The 18,066-nt window shown below is 40.0% G+C and overlaps 1 protein-coding gene across 1 annotated transcript; it reads left to right on the forward strand.

Annotated features, from left to right (window-relative positions):
* Nucleotides 1–387: 387 nt before the first annotated feature.
* Nucleotides 388–17,628, forward strand: pank4 (pantothenate kinase 4 (inactive)). The gene is made up of 19 exons (XM_058373535.1): nucleotides 388–547; nucleotides 3,418–3,512; nucleotides 3,632–3,843; nucleotides 3,922–4,105; nucleotides 4,944–5,036; nucleotides 5,115–5,268; nucleotides 6,233–6,414; nucleotides 6,980–7,061; nucleotides 7,138–7,238; nucleotides 8,217–8,372; nucleotides 9,496–9,608; nucleotides 10,172–10,259; nucleotides 10,835–10,986; nucleotides 11,101–11,156; nucleotides 12,231–12,280; nucleotides 13,699–13,803; nucleotides 13,913–14,013; nucleotides 14,167–14,235; nucleotides 14,793–17,628. Exons 1-19 carry the CDS (start codon nucleotides 430–432, stop codon nucleotides 15,019–15,021), a joined length of 2,340 nt encoding a protein of 779 aa, XP_058229518.1. The 5' UTR covers nucleotides 388–429; the 3' UTR covers nucleotides 15,022–17,628.
* Nucleotides 17,629–18,066: the final 438 nt, after the last annotated feature.

The raw sequence follows: 18,066 nt of genomic DNA on the forward strand, positions 1-18,066 counted from the left end.
CTAGATACACAGATTAAACCTACATACATCTTTCTCTCATATACATATTCTCTCTCACTCTTGTGCCCTTCAATCTTTCTTTCTTTCTTTCTTTCTTTCTTTCTTTCTTTCTTTCTTTCTTTCTTTCTTTCTTTCTTTCTTTCTAGAGCAACAGCTGGCACACATGTTGCATCAGGTCAGAAATGTATCACACTTTTAAAACTTTCATTAGCGTAGTTTTCCTCGTGACTTTTATTTTGACCATTTGAGCGCGTGCTTGGAATGCTAGGTTTCAGAACACGGTCCCGAACTGCACACTAGCGTACTAAAAAGTGCTGTATGCCGCTACGTCACTGCTGCTGGGGCGACCCGAATGCGCACTATTTCTGCGTACTACTTAGTAGGCTAGAATGCAGTTTGCGCTTGTTGGTCAAAACAAGTGTGTGGAAGATGGCGACGGACGGAGGCACTGACAGCGGCTCGCACAGCATGGATAAAAGCATAACCCTTCCTCCGGATGAAATCTTTCGGAATTTGGAAAATGCCAAGAGATTCGCGATAGATATAGGTATTTAACCGAATTCTTTTATGTACTTTTCTGTCAAACATTAGCCACTTGCTAGCTGCTAAGTGACTAGCTGAAGGTTAGCTAACGTTACAGAACTTGACAGTTAGAGCCAAAGCTTTTCCTAAAGCTTTTCTAATAAAGTGCTCACTTATATCCACTTCGTCTTGTTGAAATTAAATAATAATAATAACAACGTATGTATTTTTGGATGTTTGTTCAGGTAATAAAGCATGTCCTTTAACGTTAGCTAGCTAGGCTCGTGAGAATATGTAATAGGAAAACAATTTAGAGAATAGAAAACTTTACTCTGAACCGTATTAAGCATGCCTTTTGGAGGAAACAGTTATACTGTTTGTATATTTTAATGGTCATTTAGTGGTCGGCTGTGTGTTTTTTATTTTTTTATTTAATTTTTGCTATTTTCGTAAGAGGTTAGTGGTTTTTGTCCCGCGCTGACGTCACAGGGCGACACCTCCAGCGCAGTTACAATGGAAACGGATTTAAAGCGTCTTAAGAGCGCGAGCTTCTCCAACACCATGCTCAGGAGAGATCCAGGGGATGAAGAGCATAGACATTAGGTTCAAAATGTCCCAGAATGCATTGCAGCTTGTAATTCCTGTGGTCTCTGTGGCGGATAAACAGATACTCTTTTGAGTCAGTTGCCCCCCCCCCATTAGAGAACATTCTGGAATGCCTCATGCTTTGTCAAAATGTGACTTAAAGCGTCTTAAATATTCTGTAAATTTGTCATATCCCATATATATTTGTCATAACATTAATTAGAAAGAAGCCAGTATGAATCTGTTATCTGCACTATATTAGCAAAAGTTTTGGGACACCCCTCCAAATTCAGGTGTTGTTTTTCAAGGATGGGGCTTGACCCCCTCAGTACCAGTGAAAGGAACTCTTAATGCTTCAGCATACCAAGACAATTTTATGCTTTGTGGGAACAGTTTGCGGATGACCCCTTCCTGTTCCAACATGAGTGCACACCAGTGCACAAAGCAAGGTCCATGAAGACATGGATGAGCGAGTTTGGAGGAATGTGGAGGAACTTGACTGGCCTGCACAGAGTCCTGACCTCAACCTGGTAGAACAGCGGAGACTGAGAGCCAGACCTTCTCGTCTGACATCGGTGCCTGACCTCACAAATGCACTTCTAGAGGAATGGTCAAAAATTCCCATAAACACACTCCTAAACCTTTGTGGAAAGCCTTCCCAGAAGAGTTGAAGATGCAAAGGGGCGGAACAACTCTGTATGACGTTCATGTGCATGTGAAGGCAGACGTCCAAAACCTTTGGCAAACATAGTGCATAAGCTCCGAAACAATGTCAGTTGAGGAGATATGTGATCTATTTGATGACCTCATTCTACTTTTCAGATTTTCTATCCAATCAAAAGCTCGCTAGAATCGGAAATGTCCCGCCTCCTCAGCCCTCAGCTTCAGATGTCACGCCCTTGGCAGACAAAATTGGAAAAAACTTCAGGAAGTCATTATCTGATTGGTTGAATATTACAGGATTTCCAGGAGACATGGCTTTTTTTTGTAACGTTCCATTTGGAAACAAAGCCATAGTGACGCTCTACTTCCTTCGTGGAAGAAGGAAGCCGTCGTGTTTACGACTGAGACAATGAGCGTTTATAAGGATCAGATTTTCCAAATGATGTGAAGTAGAGACTTTCTTAAATGAACGATCTGTGCTTGCAAGGCGGTCTGTTTTTGTAAGGACGTTGGCCCCTACACGTGACTCTGAACAAAAGGACCTGTGATTGGTTGCTTTACATGTCAATCACATGCCCTCTCAGGTGGTCCTTGGCCAATAAATTAATTCTGCTGTCAGTCTGAAGCTCTGGCAGGTGAGACTAAGTACGGCTTAGCCTGGGCTGAGGGGGTGAGGTAAGCTAAATGTGATTGGCTTTTTAAAAAAGGGGGGCAGAGCCACTTGATATGCCCTGGTCATACTCTGACTTTCTGTTTCAGTGAAAATAACATCAGCATGTCCAATAACGAAGACATTTTTTAATAAACTATATTTTCTTCAAAACTTGGTGGCTGAAGGCTTTTATTCATTTGCAGTTTCAATATTATGAAAATCCCCGTCTCTTCGCCTCACACACTTCCCGTCTGGAACAATAATTTCCCATCAGCTGGGAATAATTTCCCATCTGGATGCCTTATAAACAAACAAAACTTTGGCACTTGATTTAGAAAAGCTTTTCTTTTCTGGACGTTTGTGCGTCAGTTATAGGTCCCAAATGACATACTACACACTTCACCCCTTCACACCATGCACTATGTACTCTGTCCTCTAGTGCAGGGGTCACAAATCTTATCTGCAAGGGGAGTGCAGGGTTTCATTCCAACCCGAGTAGAAGCCACACCTGAGTCTACAGAAAGCCAAGGTCAGTTGATTAAACAGGTGGAATCAGGTGTCCTGCTTGATTGGAGTGAACACCTGCACTTTACGGATAAGGTTTGCGAACCTTGGTCTAGCGTATGGGCTCATTTAAAAGCATCGTCGGCCATCCTGAAATAATTTCTCATCCAGCGTCAGCGCCTGGTAGCCCCGCCCCTCTTTTGCTATGTAAAGCTGCGAGCGCTGAGTGCATGAAGTGTCCAAGATTCCACAATTGGGACTAATATTAGAGTCTGTGAATAATGTATACTCTGGGGACATTTTAGCTTGTAATTGGTTTGTTTTTGTTTTCCCCTGGCTTGTTGATATTGCATTATTGTGTTCTTACTGGCATAGTACAAAAAAGCAACTTGTAATTCCCTGCCTATAACTGGTAGAAAGCCCCCTGAGAGCCTAAAGCGTTTATATGGATTTATATTCACGTCAAAGTGACAGTATTTTTCCTTCACCAGGCGGCTCACTGACAAAACTGGCGTATTACTCCACTGTACAGCACAAAGTAGCCAAAGTGAGATCATTCGATCATACGGCCAAGACCAGCATTCAGGTACGATCTCTACACGAGGTTCTTCATGGTGTATTAATAGAAGCGTATATGTATATATCGGTGTTTTTTTTTTTTTATTATTATTATCATATCTGGTGTCTGTTATTACGTCTGCGTAGAACGAAGCAGATGGAGACCCGCTGTACGAGATCTCGGTCCAGGAGGAGATCACGGCTCGGCTCCACTTCATCAAGTTCGAGAACCGCTACATCGAAACCTGCCTGGATTTCATCAAAGACCACCTGGTGAACACGGAAACCAAAGTTATCAAGGCTACCGGAGGAGGAGCGTACAAGTTTAAAGACCTGATTGAGAAGAAGTTAAAACTGAAGTGCGTGGGAATTAAAACACACACACACACAACAAGCTGTGTGGAGTTTCTGTGTTTATTTTCTGTTTCTCATCACAGAGTGGACAAAGAGGACGAGATGTCGTGTCTAATCAAGGGCTGTAATTTCGTGTTGAAGAACATCCCTCACGAGGCTTTTGTGTACGCCAAGCACGCCGACCCGGAGTTCCGCTTCCAGAACACACACCCGGACATCTTCCCTTATCTCCTGGTTAATATCGGCTCCGGCGTTTCCATCGTCAAGGTAACGGCTGAAACCTCCGTCTTGCGTGGACTTTAAACGGCATTAAGCTCAGATAAGGGGTAGAAGTGTTCAGGGACACACGTGACCGTTTGTATAGATGTACACACACACACACACACACACACACAAACTTATTCTATTTGAATAAAAGTTATCCAAACATTTAGCCTTATTCAACAAAACGTTTAGGAAAGCTGCGTTTGTGGAAGCCGTAAGATTTTCCTCCAGATTTATGAAAGTTTCAGAAATGCTGACTTATTTTTTGTTTCCATACTCATGCACAAAAGGACAGATCTAGGTCTGAAAGTCTGAAAAAGAGTGAGAAGTGGAAGGATTCTGGCTCAGTTCTATGCCCAAAAAATTCATAAAATGAATAATATTATTAAATTAATAATAATAATAATAATTTCAACAACAATAATAATATTAATAATAATAATGATGATGATAATTTAATAATAATAATAATAATATTAACAATAATAGTTCAATCAAATGAGGTGTGTGTTTATGGCTTACGGCCCATCCTCTGTTCATACGTCGCCATTTCTTTTCTTGGAATTTAATGATTTGTTTTTAATTTATGGGTTTGTGTTTATTTTTTATGCATAAGCATACACGCGCACACAGGAATAGGATACGGACATTTTGTACAGGATTTTTGAGGCATGATGGCATTTGGCAAAGTCTTGCTACTCAAGGATTGCAGTTTTTCAATATTTAAAAGGTATAGAGACAGAACAAATAGAAATGCATGGAGAAATGCATGAAATGTGATCTGATCTAGAGCTGTGTTTGCGTAATATGATGTGATTTAATAATTCTACACACTCGGAAGGTGGAATCAGAGGACAAATTCGAGCGCATCGGTGGAAGCTCCATCGGCGGCGGGACGTTCTGGGGTCTCGGAGCTTTGCTTACAAAAACCAAGGTTAGTGCGTGTTCGTTAGTACGCAGTTTCACCCAAGGAGCTATTTTCCACCCGATTAACTGTTAAATCTTGGTACAGAGATTCGACGAGCTTTTGCAGTTGGCCTCGAAGGGACAGCACACCAGCGTGGACATGTTGGTTAAGGACATTTACGGAGGAGCGTCCCTCTCTCTGGGACTGCCGGGATACCTTATAGCGAGCAGCTTTGGGAAATCTGCCACCACCGATAAAGGTGACGTGTAGAAAGCAGCAGAATGAGGTTTAGTGTAATAATCATCACAGGGACATTTTTACTTTTGCAAACAGAGCCCATGACCTTTCACCCACTTATCAAGCCTCGTTCTCATCACTGTTCCAGTTATGAAATGAAGCAAAAGGTCTTTGTTTCATACGAACACTGAGTTTTTAGCTTTAGAGGAAAATATCTTGTAGGCAAATGTAATTAATTTCTTCTATATATTTGGTTGTTTTTAAAGAAATATATGATTTTTATGCTTATTTATAATACTTTTATGTGACAATTTAACCAATGAGGTTATAATAAATAAAATAAAAGTTTACAAAACCTATTTTTAGATCATTTTTATTAAACGTATTTTCCTAATTTCAAGCTTGACATAGTCTTTTTTTTTTTTTTTTCATTTTAAGCATTTATTTCTTAAAACTCAATAGAAATAAGAAAATGTAAAGCTTGAAGTTAATAAGATTGTCTACCAATTGTTTTAATCTTAAAATAAGAAATATTTCTGATCGATTATACTATAGTCAATATGTTTTTCATGCCTTTTTTTGCATATTTCAGGATTTTACAGTTAATGCTCGTGTATTTATTTATCAACAAATGAGAAATATTAGAATATCTGTAGTTTATTTAAGATATCTTTACTTATGGTCATATCTGTGGTAAAAAAAAAATAGTAGTAGTATGTGGAACAGTTCATGCTGCATGCTAAAATGTGCTAAAAACAACCCTAATTTTTAATCATTTTTAATATTTAATTTAATTAATTATTTAATGTAATATTTGTAATATATATTTTTGTATTTTTTTTAGTCATTTATTATTATTATTATTATTATTATTAATGTATTTTTTATTTTTATTTTTTTTCACATTAATATTGATAAGTTTCATGTGTAGGTGTTGCCGTTCATGCAGCAGGTCATGTGTCGTACATATTTGTTTGCGTGTTTAGAATTCTCCAAAGAAGACATGGCTAAGAGCCTGCTGCACATGATCAGTAACGATATCGGTCAGCTGGCCTGCCTCTACGCCCGACTGCACAACCTCACCCGAGTTTACTTCGGGGGATTCTTCATCAGAGGACACCCAGTGACCATGCACACCATCACCTACAGCATCAACTTCTTCTCTAAGGTACCTGATTAATACACACACATGTACACAGGCTTGGCTCATTTGATACTTTTCGTCAAGTGCAACAGTTTACATACCCTCAAGACAAACATGATAATCACAAGTGAGAAGACTCACAGGGCTTTACTGGTGTAGGACATTTTATCCATGATGAGGTTATGTGATGTTTCCTGTCATTACCAGCACATCACAGAGCGTTTTTATTCCTTTTCCATCACAACTATTTGCCAGTGATTTACTTATTAATGAACCACATAATCCTCTTAACCTGACGTCTCGCAGAAAACTGCTCTCCTTTGTGTTTTAAGACATTAGCTCGTTCTTCTCATTTGTTTATTCAAATCAGCCTTATATAAAGTCTACCGTTGCTCAGATTGCTGAAGAAGTTAATGCTGGTTCTGATGGGAAGCTGTCAGAATGCACAGTGCATGACGGGTCAGGGCCAAAGGGGGACCAACACGATATAAGGCGGGTTATGCCTGGTCCGTGTACTTGTATAATGCCGGTTAATAATTTTTGCTGTAAAAATGTTTTATTTCATTTGACGTTGGTTATTCTGTTCCAGGGCGAAGTGCAGGCTTTGTTTCTAAGACATGAAGGATATCTGGGTGCTATCGGGGCTTTCCTGAAGGGTGCAGAAGAAGACAGTAAGTTGTTCAGACACCTGGACTAACACTAAACACACTGGAGACACTTTAGGTGAGTTTTATCGTCTCTGTTCAGATCCGAATCAGTACAGCTGGGGGGAAAACTACGCCGGCAGTTCCGGCCTCATGAGCGTGTCCCCGGATCTGAATCCCATGCAGCGAGCACGAAGCGGCACAGTAAGTCAACCTTCATACAATCACTGGATCTAACGTTGTCTTCTTCTTCTTCCATTTTTGGATTATTATTATCATTAGCATTTGATTTTTGTAAATTCCATCCATTTTTTTTTTTTCTTTTTTTGTTTTGGGTCTCTCCTGACATCTTTATTTTTTCTCCCATTCATCCGTACATCTCTCTCTCTCGTCTTAAATCCGTTCACACCAGTTTCCTGTAAGTACAAATCCAATCGATGAGTGATGCATCTCTGGCTTTACGCTTCTTAAAGAATTTAGTCTTTAATTCTCCTTCTCTATCCTTCCAGCAGTAGGACGTGTTTAGATGTCTGTGTTGGTGTATAAATGTGTGTTTGTAACTAAAGCAGGCTGTAAATCCGACTGAAGTGCAATAGAAGTGGATGCGCCCCCTTTCTTGAGAATGGCTGCTACGAGGAATGGATATCAGCAGGGAGAATTTTGAGAGCAGTATCAGCAAGAAAAATGTAGAACTTTATTAGGAATATCAAAAAAATTGCTTTTTGGTAGATTAGGGAGTACTCTTATTGTCTGCATCTGTATTTTATGTAGAAAAGAATTATAATTATTCTGGATTTTCAGTAAGTGATGCTGTCAAAATGTCTCCCTTCAGTCGTGGTTTTATCATCCAGACTGTGCTGATGCTCTGAATCTAATATTTGTGCTACGATGCTCCTGTCTCTCTCTCGCTCTGTCTCACACTCTCTCTGTCTGTCTGTCTGTCTCTCTCTCTGTCTCTCTCTCTCTCTCTGTCTCCCTCACACTCTCTCTCTCTGTCTCCCTCACTCTCCCTCACACTCTCTCTCTCTCTCTCTCTCTCTCTCTCTCTCTGTCTCTCTCTCTCTCTCTCTGTCTCTCTCTCTCTCTCTGTCTCCCTCACTCTCACTCCCTCTAACTCCCTCTTCCTCTCTCTCTCTCTCTCTCTCTCTCTCACTCTCTCTCTCTCCCTCATCATTTCTGCAGTTTGACATGTTGGAGATGGATCGTTTAGAGAGGCAGCTGGTGAACTTGCCGCTCCTGCAGGACCCTTCATCTTACATCCCTGACACCGTGGACCTCACAGAGGACGCTCTGGCTAGAGAATACTGGCTCTACTGTTTCGAGGAAGCGCTGGACGGGGTGAGGCTTCACACCCATGCCTTAAATCAACTCTGTTATGTCCAGAAAGTCCCTGTCTGTTAAGTCCATGCTCAATTGCTGATATTCAGTTCAGTATGTTGTTTAAAGGTGGCTTGAAACGGGACATCAGTGAATCAGCCTGGTCTGTACTTGACACATGATTTTGCACAGTATCACAAGCACCATTGTTCACACACTCTCTGTGTGTTTTATATACATCCGGAAGATTCATAAGCGACAGTCACTTGACCCGTCCCGTCCTTCAGGTTTCCAGATCGAGCTGTAAAATGTGTAGCAGTTTTATGCATAGTGATGTTAAACACTCCGTCTCTCTAAAACTTTCCAGTGTCCTCGTGATCGTTGTCATTGAGCTGTGTGTCAAATCTCCCATAATATGCCAAAAGTCTAACATTTCACAACGTGGCTTGTTTTTTAATGTGTCTCTCAGTAACATTTCACAATATTGGTACTAAAAACCTGTTTTCTGTATTTCTTTGTAAAGTAAATAAGAGGAGATTCAGATTTTCTCTTGCAATCCGTTTGTAATTAATTTTTTTTATTGGGACATTTTTAATAGAAAATTATCTTTCAATTATCATTAAATTAGACTATGTCTTTGTATATGTTTTATTTTCCTAATAATAAACACACACAGCGTAGGTGTTTTTTTCCACAGCCCATTAAATTAATTAAACACACGTTTTAATAAGTAGAAACTTTTTAGTGGTTTAATTAATTAATTTATTTTTGGGTCACATGACTGCCATCTCTTGTTTGCATACCTGCTGTTAGACCTAAACACCTGTCTTGTGCGACTGTTTACTTGAACATTGCGTAATAATGTAGTAATTATATAAAAGCTTACATTAATACTGTGGTAAGTTTATACATGTATGTAATAGAAGCTTGTGGCATTAGGCTGCATTGTGGATGCATGAAATGTAGCTGATGAAAATGACAAAAATACTAATAACTAATAAGATCATGTAGAAGTACGTAAAGAAACCGTAACTGACCTGTAATAATGCTGAGGGCACAAGAATAAGAAATCACTTGTGTATAGTGATCTAAATTGGTTTATGGTGCCAGCACCATTTATTTATTTGTTTATTTATTTGCACAGGTGGTGAAGCGAGCCGTGGCCAGTCAGAAAGACCAGCCTGAGGCCACAGAGAGGGCAGAGAAGTTCCGCCAGAAATACAGACACAAGCTGCAGACATTGCGCCATCAGCCATTGTGAGAATACGTCAGTCTTCTCACACACACACACACAGAATTACTATGACGTCTAATAGTACATTTATACACTGAACAGACATAACATTATGAGCAGTGAGAGGTGAAGTGAATAAGACTGATGATCTCCTCATCATGGCACCTGTTAGTGGGTGGGATATATTAGGCAGCAAGTGACCATTTTGTCCTCAAAGTCGATGTGTTAGAAGCAGGAAAAATGGACAAGCGTAAGGATTTGAGCGAGTTTGATGAAGGGACAAATTGTGATGGCTAGACCACTGGATCAGAGCATCTCCAAAACTGCAGCTCTTGTGGGGTGTTCCCGGTGTGCAGTGGTCAGTATCTATCAAAAGTGGTCCAAGGCAGCAAGAGGGGGACCAACACAATATTAGGCAGGTGGTCATAAAGTTATGCCTGGTCAGTGTACAGTTACACTTTATGCAAATGTTTTCTTCAGTTTCAGCCACAGCTCCTGAATAGAATTATGCATAGATATGAGAACATGTCATTTGTTCATTCCTGTACACACTCTGACCCAGCACTTCTTCTTTTCTTTCCTCAAGCGCTTACGGTTCGCTCACTGTTCGGAGTCTGCTCGACACCAGGGAGCACTGTCTGAACGAGTTCAACTTTCCTGACCCCTATTCTAAGGTTTGAATTAAAGTTTGAGTAAATAATCAGTGATTAAACAGAGAAAAGGCAGCTATAAGTATTTTGAATATCTTTAAACATTATACATGAAGACGAAGTCCTGACCACACTCCTAAACCTTGTGGAAAGCCTTCCCAGAAGAGTTGAAGCTGTTATAGCTGCAAAGGGGCGGGACAACTCCATATTACATTCATGTGCATGTAAAGACAGATGTCCCAAAACTTTTGGCAATATAGAGTATGAGAGGTTTGTTTATTTAATAATAATAATGGAAGGAGTCTCCAGTTCCAGTGGATTGTACTATCTGTTTTTTTTTTTAACCTGAACTCATAGATAGATAAAGGTTTCCTGTTTGTAGTTGCTATAACATAATAATAAATTAATAAATAATTAACATGGCCATGATAACAACTTAAAGAAGGATGGGTTTATGCACAAATAAAACACGTGATCGTTATATAACAGGTTATGCTTGCACTACATGACTGACATCTTCCATTTAGTCATATTTTATTCTTCACTTTAAGTTGTATATTTATTGTTATAAACTTATCTCACGCTTCCCGTGCCCACAGATCAAGCAGAAGGAGAACGACATGGCGCTGAAGTACTACCAGAAGGTGGTGCAGTCCCTGGAGGAGCTGAGCTGGGAGCAGAAGCAGTTCGCTCTGGTCCGAGGCCTGCTGGCGGGCAACGTGTTCGACTGGGGAGCCAAAGCTGTGTCCGAGTGAGCGATATGTAAAAGTATACGAGTGAGAGCAGTGGTGGATTTTTTTTTTTTGTTTAAAAAATCTTTTAAAGATGAAAAGTGCAAGTTCTGATCCGTCAACCTGTTTCACAGCATTCTGGAAACCAATCCGCAGTTCGGGTTCGAACAGGCAAAGCAGCAGCTGCAAGGTGAGAAATGAGATTTAACACAGACGACGGTTCAGTGGCTTGGATTGATTATAAAATGTATTTTTGGTCCAAATATATAGTATATGTAGTATCTTTATACAGAACTGTGCAAACTCTTTTATGAAGAGTTTATTAATGCTGTACAAAGTAGGTATGACACAATCCTATGATACAGGTTGGTCAATGTCCTGCTAAAGCATCTACTTTCACCATTTTTGTTTCTAACAGAATTGTACCTTTAATCAGTCACATTTGGTGCTCTTCATGCACATACACTATATTGCCAAAAGTTTTGGGACACCCCTCCAAATCATTGAGTTCAGGGGTTGGGCTCGGCCCCTTAGTTCCAGTGAAAGGAACTCTTAATGCTTCAGCTTCATACCAAGACATTTTGGACAATTTCATGCTCCCACCTTTGTGGGAACAGTTTGGGGGATGACCCCTTCCTGTTCCAACATGACTGCACACCAGCGCACAAAGCAAGGTCCATAAAGACATGGATGAGTGAGTTTGGTGTGGAGGAAGTTTACAGAGTCCTGACCTCAACCTGATAGAACACCTTTGGGATGAATTAATGCGGAGACTGTGAGACAGGCCTTCTCGTTCAACATCAGTGCCTGACCTCACAAATGCGCTTCTAGAGGAATGGTCAAAAATTCCCATAAACACTCTCCTAAACCTTGTGGAAAGCCTTCCCAGAAGAGTTGAAGCTGTTATAGCTGCAAAGGACGGGACAACTCCATATTACATTCATGTGCATGTAAAGGCAGACGTCCCAAAACTTTTGGCAATATAGTGTATAATTTGGTTCCTTGATTCTAAGGATTTATTTATTTTTTAATCAGACATTAATTGACATTGCAATAATTATGCGGATCAAAAATGAAAGTGTAATTTGTTAAAAATTGATTTTAAAAATCTTTCAGACATTTAGATAAATTTTAAAAATGAAATTAAAAGATACGGAAAAAATTCTGACTGTCAAGATTTTTATTCACTGTGGATAAGAATTTATATAAATCGATAAATTAAGGAAATGCCATTTTCTTCCTTTCCTTCCCTTTCCTTTTCCAGAGCGTCCTTGGCTTGTAGATGCTTATAACCAATGGATTGAAAGGCTGAAGGTGAGAAACCTGCTTTATCACAGATGCATGTGTTTGAGGTTTTGTCACACAGAGGCTTGGTTGGAATCCATATGCGGATGTTTATTAGTAAATCCACAAAAGAACTAGCAAAAAATCCAAATTGGCAGATGAGGAAAAACAGGCAAACATTCGTAAACACAGAAACGGGGTGAATATCGAGGAAAGCAAACGATAAACGGCTCGGAATTGCAACAATTGCTAACGATACTTTGCACTGATAGTAGCGTAAGCATGGCTTATAATGTCTGAGAACCCGGAAGTAACCGTGAGGGTCAGTATTATTCGGGCAACAGCTCTCTCTGGCGGTTCACTGAGGGTGGTGCAGATGGAGATGCTACAGGTTTGCACTTGAGCTTACAAGCTGCTTTAAATATTTTTTTTCTTATCCACCGGCACACATTTTACATATCAGACCTGGCTACTATTTTCAGAAAAGTCAAGGGCTTTGGGGAAATTGTTTTCCAAGCTGGGAAGCAAATGAGAAAAAGAAACAATGTCCTGGCGGAAAAATGAGTCTTGATAGTTAGAATACACTATATTGCCAAAAGTTTTGGGACGTCTGCCTTTACAGGCACATGAATGTAATATGGAGTTGGCCCGCCCATTACAGCTATAACAGCTTCAACTCTTCTGGGAAGGCTTTCCACGAGGATGTTGGACGAGAGGGCCTGGCTCTCAGTCTCCGCCCTAATTCATCCCAAAGGTCTTCTGTCAGGTTGAGGTCAGGACACCAAACTCACTCATCCATGTCTTTATGGACCTTGCTTTGTGCACTGGTGCGCGGTCATGTTGGAACAGGAAGGGGTCATCCCCAAACTGTTCCCACAAAGTTGGGAGCATGAAATTGTCCAAAATGTCTTGGTATGAAGCTGAAGCATTAAGAGTTCCTCTCACTGGAACTAAGGGGCCGAGCCCAAGCCCTGAAAAACAACCCCTGAATTCAATGATTTGGAGGGGTGTCCCAAAACTTTTGGCAATATAGTGTGTATTGCGTAGAAAATACATCTGTATTTTTAACGTAACAAAAGTCAGTTTTGGGGACTAATATAGTAGTGATATCACACTACTGTAGATTCTGTGGAGTCTGATATGGTTAGTTAATTAGTTGATATTCCTTACTGTGGGTAAGAGCGGTGTTATGAAGGTTGTGTGTAAATGTTTGCACCAGATTTACAGAAAAGTATCAGAAAACTTTTATTTATTAATAATAATAATAAAAAACGAGTGCTTAATCTTCCATTTGTGTGATGTATGAAGCGCTTTTTTCAGTTATCACAAAAAGCCTGCTGTAAAAGTACACTTAATAACACACTCTATAGTAAAAGCACACTCTATAGTCTGTTTCATTAAACCTGCCATATGATTAAACACAATGTCTCTGTCTTTTTGTGTTACAGGGTCCTCCTCATAAATGTGCGCTGTTTTTTGTAGATAATAGTGGAGTGGACATCATTCTAGGAGTTTTCCCCTTTGTAAGAGAACTCCTTATTCGAGGCACAGAGGTGTGTCCCTGGTGTACACACACACACACACACACACACACACACAGTTACAGCAACTTGGTTGTGTGTGTTCATATATAGTTAGAATTACAGATTTATGGTTTCTCAGGTTGTTCTTGCGAGTAACTCGAGTCCTGCGCTAAACGACGTGACCAACAGCGAGCTGCAGATCGTCACGGAGAGAATAGCTGCCATGGATCCTGTCATTCAGTAAGTGTCCTCTCTCTCTCCCTCTCTCTCCCTCTCTCTCTCTCTGTATCTCTCTCTGTATCTCTCTCCCTCACATACACACACCAGGGTTTAGACGTGGGCATGTATAAACCGTGTTTGTATTCTCATCTTTGCTGTGTTGTGTGTTTTTAGAGCCGGAGTAAAAGAGGACAGACTGACGTTAGTTCAGAGTGGATCCAGTTCTCCCTGTTTGGACTTGAGGTGAGAGGACAGCTAGGCGATGCACACCTGACCCACATCGTCCATTTTATTTCTGTACATTTAGTATACACTGATCTGGAATAACATTATGACCACTGAGAGGTGAAGTGAATAACACTGATGATCTCCTCATCATGGCCCCTGTTAGTGGGTGGGATATATTAGGCAGCAAGTCAACATTTTGTCCTCAAAGTTGATGTTAGAAGCAGGGAAAATGGACAAGCGTAAGGATTTGAGCGAGTTTGACGAAGGGCCAAATTGTGATGGCTAGACCACTGGATCAGAGCATCTCCAAAACTGCAGCTCTTGTGGGGTGTTCCCGGTCTGCAGTGGTCAGTATCTATCAAAAGTGGTCCAAGGAAGGAACAGTGGTGAACCGGAGACAGGGTCATGAGCGGCCAAGGCTTGTTGATGCACGTGGGGAGCGAAGGCTGGCTGTATTTCTTTTAAAAGCAATTCTCTGCCGAGAAATATCAACGTTCTTTCACACTAGCCAAAGTGCTTTGTGATTTTTATACTAAACACATCATGCATGCTCCTGTTCTGTGTCCCTCCAGTCGACTGGACAAAGTCCTGGCCACGGTGGTGCGCGAGCGCGGCACGGACCTGGTGATCATCGAAGGCATGGGCCGCGCCATCCACACCAACTACTACGCCATGCTGAACTGTGAAAGCCTCAAGCTGGCCGTCATCAAGAACTCGTGGCTGGCCGAGCGGCTCGGCGGCAAGATCTTTAGTGTGGTCTTTAAGTACGAAGTTCCTTCCAAAGCTCAGGGGCAACATTAACACACGCACACTCGTCTCATGTCAGGAGGATAGGATTAGGATTAGGATTAGTATTAGGATACGGCACAGTGAGACCTCCAGGGCGTGTCGTCACGTTTGTGCCTCTGTGCCACTTCTTTGAGATTGACACGATGATTGTATACACAATGATGGAATCTTTTTTAAAAAAAAAAAATAAATAAATAAATAAAAATCCCGGATAATAATAATAATAATAATAACAATAAGCGTGTCCCACTCATCGCATGTTCACGTCTGCTCGGAAATCTAGTGCTTCTCAAACAGCCGGGTTACCCGGGGTTGATATTTCGGGGGAGTTGGGGTGGGAGTTTGTCTCAGTGGTGTTAAGCAAACGTAAAAAAAAAAAAAACGCTCTATGGTCAGTTATTTTCCTGAAGCACAGATTATAAAATATTAACAGGCTTCGTAGTACACCGTTGTAGCGTTTTGGGCGGAGCTTCCTGAGCAGGTCGATCTCCTTTCTCTGTTCAGACGTTCAGTCGTTTGAAGCATGAAAGCGGTGGAACATTACAGGGCTTGTTTTTGTTTTTTTATTTGGGGGGGGGGGGTAGATAACATTTAACGTAACGTAACGTATACGTATGTGCCTTGAGTCAGTACGGTGATCTGTTTGAAATGACGATGCACCACAAAAAGTGTGTGTGTGTGTGTGTGTGTGTGATTCTTCAGTCAGAACAGCAGTATTTATCCAACTTTAAAGGAATACTCCAGGATGCTTCTTCTCTCCGCAGCACATCTGTAGATAATAATGTTTACCTGCATTGAAGAGGGGAAAAAACAAAAACAAACTCGCTTTAAATGGACATCAATCAGCACACGTGAATTCCGATCAGCGATTCACTCACACACAGACTTGTATAGCGGAGAAGCAACATCATTTAAGGCTCGATTATGATCTTATTCAACTTATTAACCTTGTCCATATGACAAATTTGACATCTGAGCTCATTCATCCTTTATAAAAAGGAGTCTCCAGTGTCTAAGAGAAAAAAGGCAAGAATGACAACTTGCCTTATAGATATGCCACAGCATTACACATGGCTCAAAATGGAGGAATAATTTGCACTAGACTGTCTGTAATAAAATACAGAAGGTTTTGTGAAGGCTTTCTACAGTTGAGCAAAAGTTTTGTATCCCCTTAGGACAATTAGGAGAAAGCACAAACACGACAAACAGAGCCGAAAAACAAATTAGAAAATATAAAATTAAATATCTGCTGATAATGTGCCTGTTCGCACTCTCTGTGACTTGTATCTCTTTATAAATTGTTGTGGTCTAGAAATATACATATTTTCCATTATTTATCTTCATTAGAAGAAGAAGAAGAAGCCTTTATTTTCCCACACATATACATTACAGTTCCTCCATGAAACTTTAAGAGGGGTGAAAACTTTTGCCGTCGATAGGAAGCTTCACATAACGGTTTATTAACTGCTTCAACATGTGCCCCAACATCTGCCCCTGGATGTCTGGTTTTTGATGGTGTTTTTTTTCCTTCTTCACTACAGGAAAAAAATAGTACAGATGCTTTGAATAGAGGTTTGAGAAGCGCTGGAGTATTCCTTAAATTCATTCTTTTCACTCACTGCCATTCAGGAATAGCTGTTGTGCTACAATGAATAAAAAGGAAAAGAAAGACATTTTAAAATAGAACGTTTCCACAGTATGGAAGCTGCGCTACCACTAGCTCCCACGAGGTGTCAGTATTGCATCGTTATCAAAATCCCGCTCTATCCATCACTGTAGCCGCGATTCAGGTTTTTTTTTTTTTATTTCTACGCATCAGCTTATAGTTTTCCTAAGAATTTTTTTTTGAGCGAATGTTTTGTTTATCCACGTGTTGAGCTGTTCAGGGTCTCGTTCGTCTCACGAGACAAGGACGCACACTTCAACGGATAAATTCAGCCCTGAGGATTTCATTTTGCACACAATTATTATAATACAAGGGCTGCTGTGGACCTGCCTGCAAGTTCAGAGCAGGAATCATCTCTGTTGTGTGAGGACAGGAGGAGGAAACTTGGGTTATGAAAGCATCAATCATGTCCGGGATTTAATTTCAGTCAGTCGATTTTTCTTGCTGTATTTTTGTTTGTTTTTTTATTTTAAATAGTTAATCAGTGTTTGATTTATTTATATATATATATATATATATATATATATATATATATATATATAATGTGTTATGTAAATCAGGTAGGAAGTCAAGTCGTGATGGCAATAACGTAGAGAGAGAAGTTGCACAAAATGAGAATGTATGAATCATTCAGTCAGAGGAGTTAGTCTACAAATCAGACCAAAGCTGTTAGTATCGTTCCTCTCGATTACTCCACCCCCCCACCCCACCATCACCCCCCACCCCAAAAAAACCCCTCCATGTGTCCAAATTCATCTTTGTATCATGATTTTTTTTTTTGTAAAGTCGTGCATATGTAAATACAATGTAAGTCTGTGTACATAAGTGTCGCGTTCGTTCTGGCGTTTTCTGAGATGCACAGTATTTTAGCTAAAAGAAATATAATCTACGTTCTCTTGACAATCACATGGAATTCAATGTTAAATATATTTTGCAACGTCTTCACTCAGTAACTTGTGTCCTGTTGTTTTTTGTTTTCCTTTACTTGCATGTTCAGACAGCAGGGAAATATATATATATATATATCTTCTAAACTATTTGCTAAAAATATCAGGATTATTATTCTGTGATTTTTATTATTATCAAAGTGCAATACATAAAAGATTTAATAGAATAAAATAATTAATGATGCTTCCTCCAGTTGATTTTTTTCTCCAAAAGTCCTGGTCCTGGGGGTAAGTAAAAAAATATATATAAATATAAAATAAATATTTAAAAAAATAAATTTATATTGATGGTGTGTTTTATGTATGTGATGTTTAAATCCCAGTTATTTTTTTTCAGCACTTGTGTGTAAAATTTATTTTGGGGGAGGGGCGGGGCTACACATGAAGTACACTAAACTTTTTGGACCAATCAGGTCCAAGATTAAAGGATGACCATATAGTACT

Source organism: Hemibagrus wyckioides, linkage group LG21 (assembly GCF_019097595.1).
Source record: "Hemibagrus wyckioides isolate EC202008001 linkage group LG21, SWU_Hwy_1.0, whole genome shotgun sequence".
Taxonomy (NCBI): domain Eukaryota; kingdom Metazoa; phylum Chordata; class Actinopteri; order Siluriformes; family Bagridae; genus Hemibagrus; species Hemibagrus wyckioides.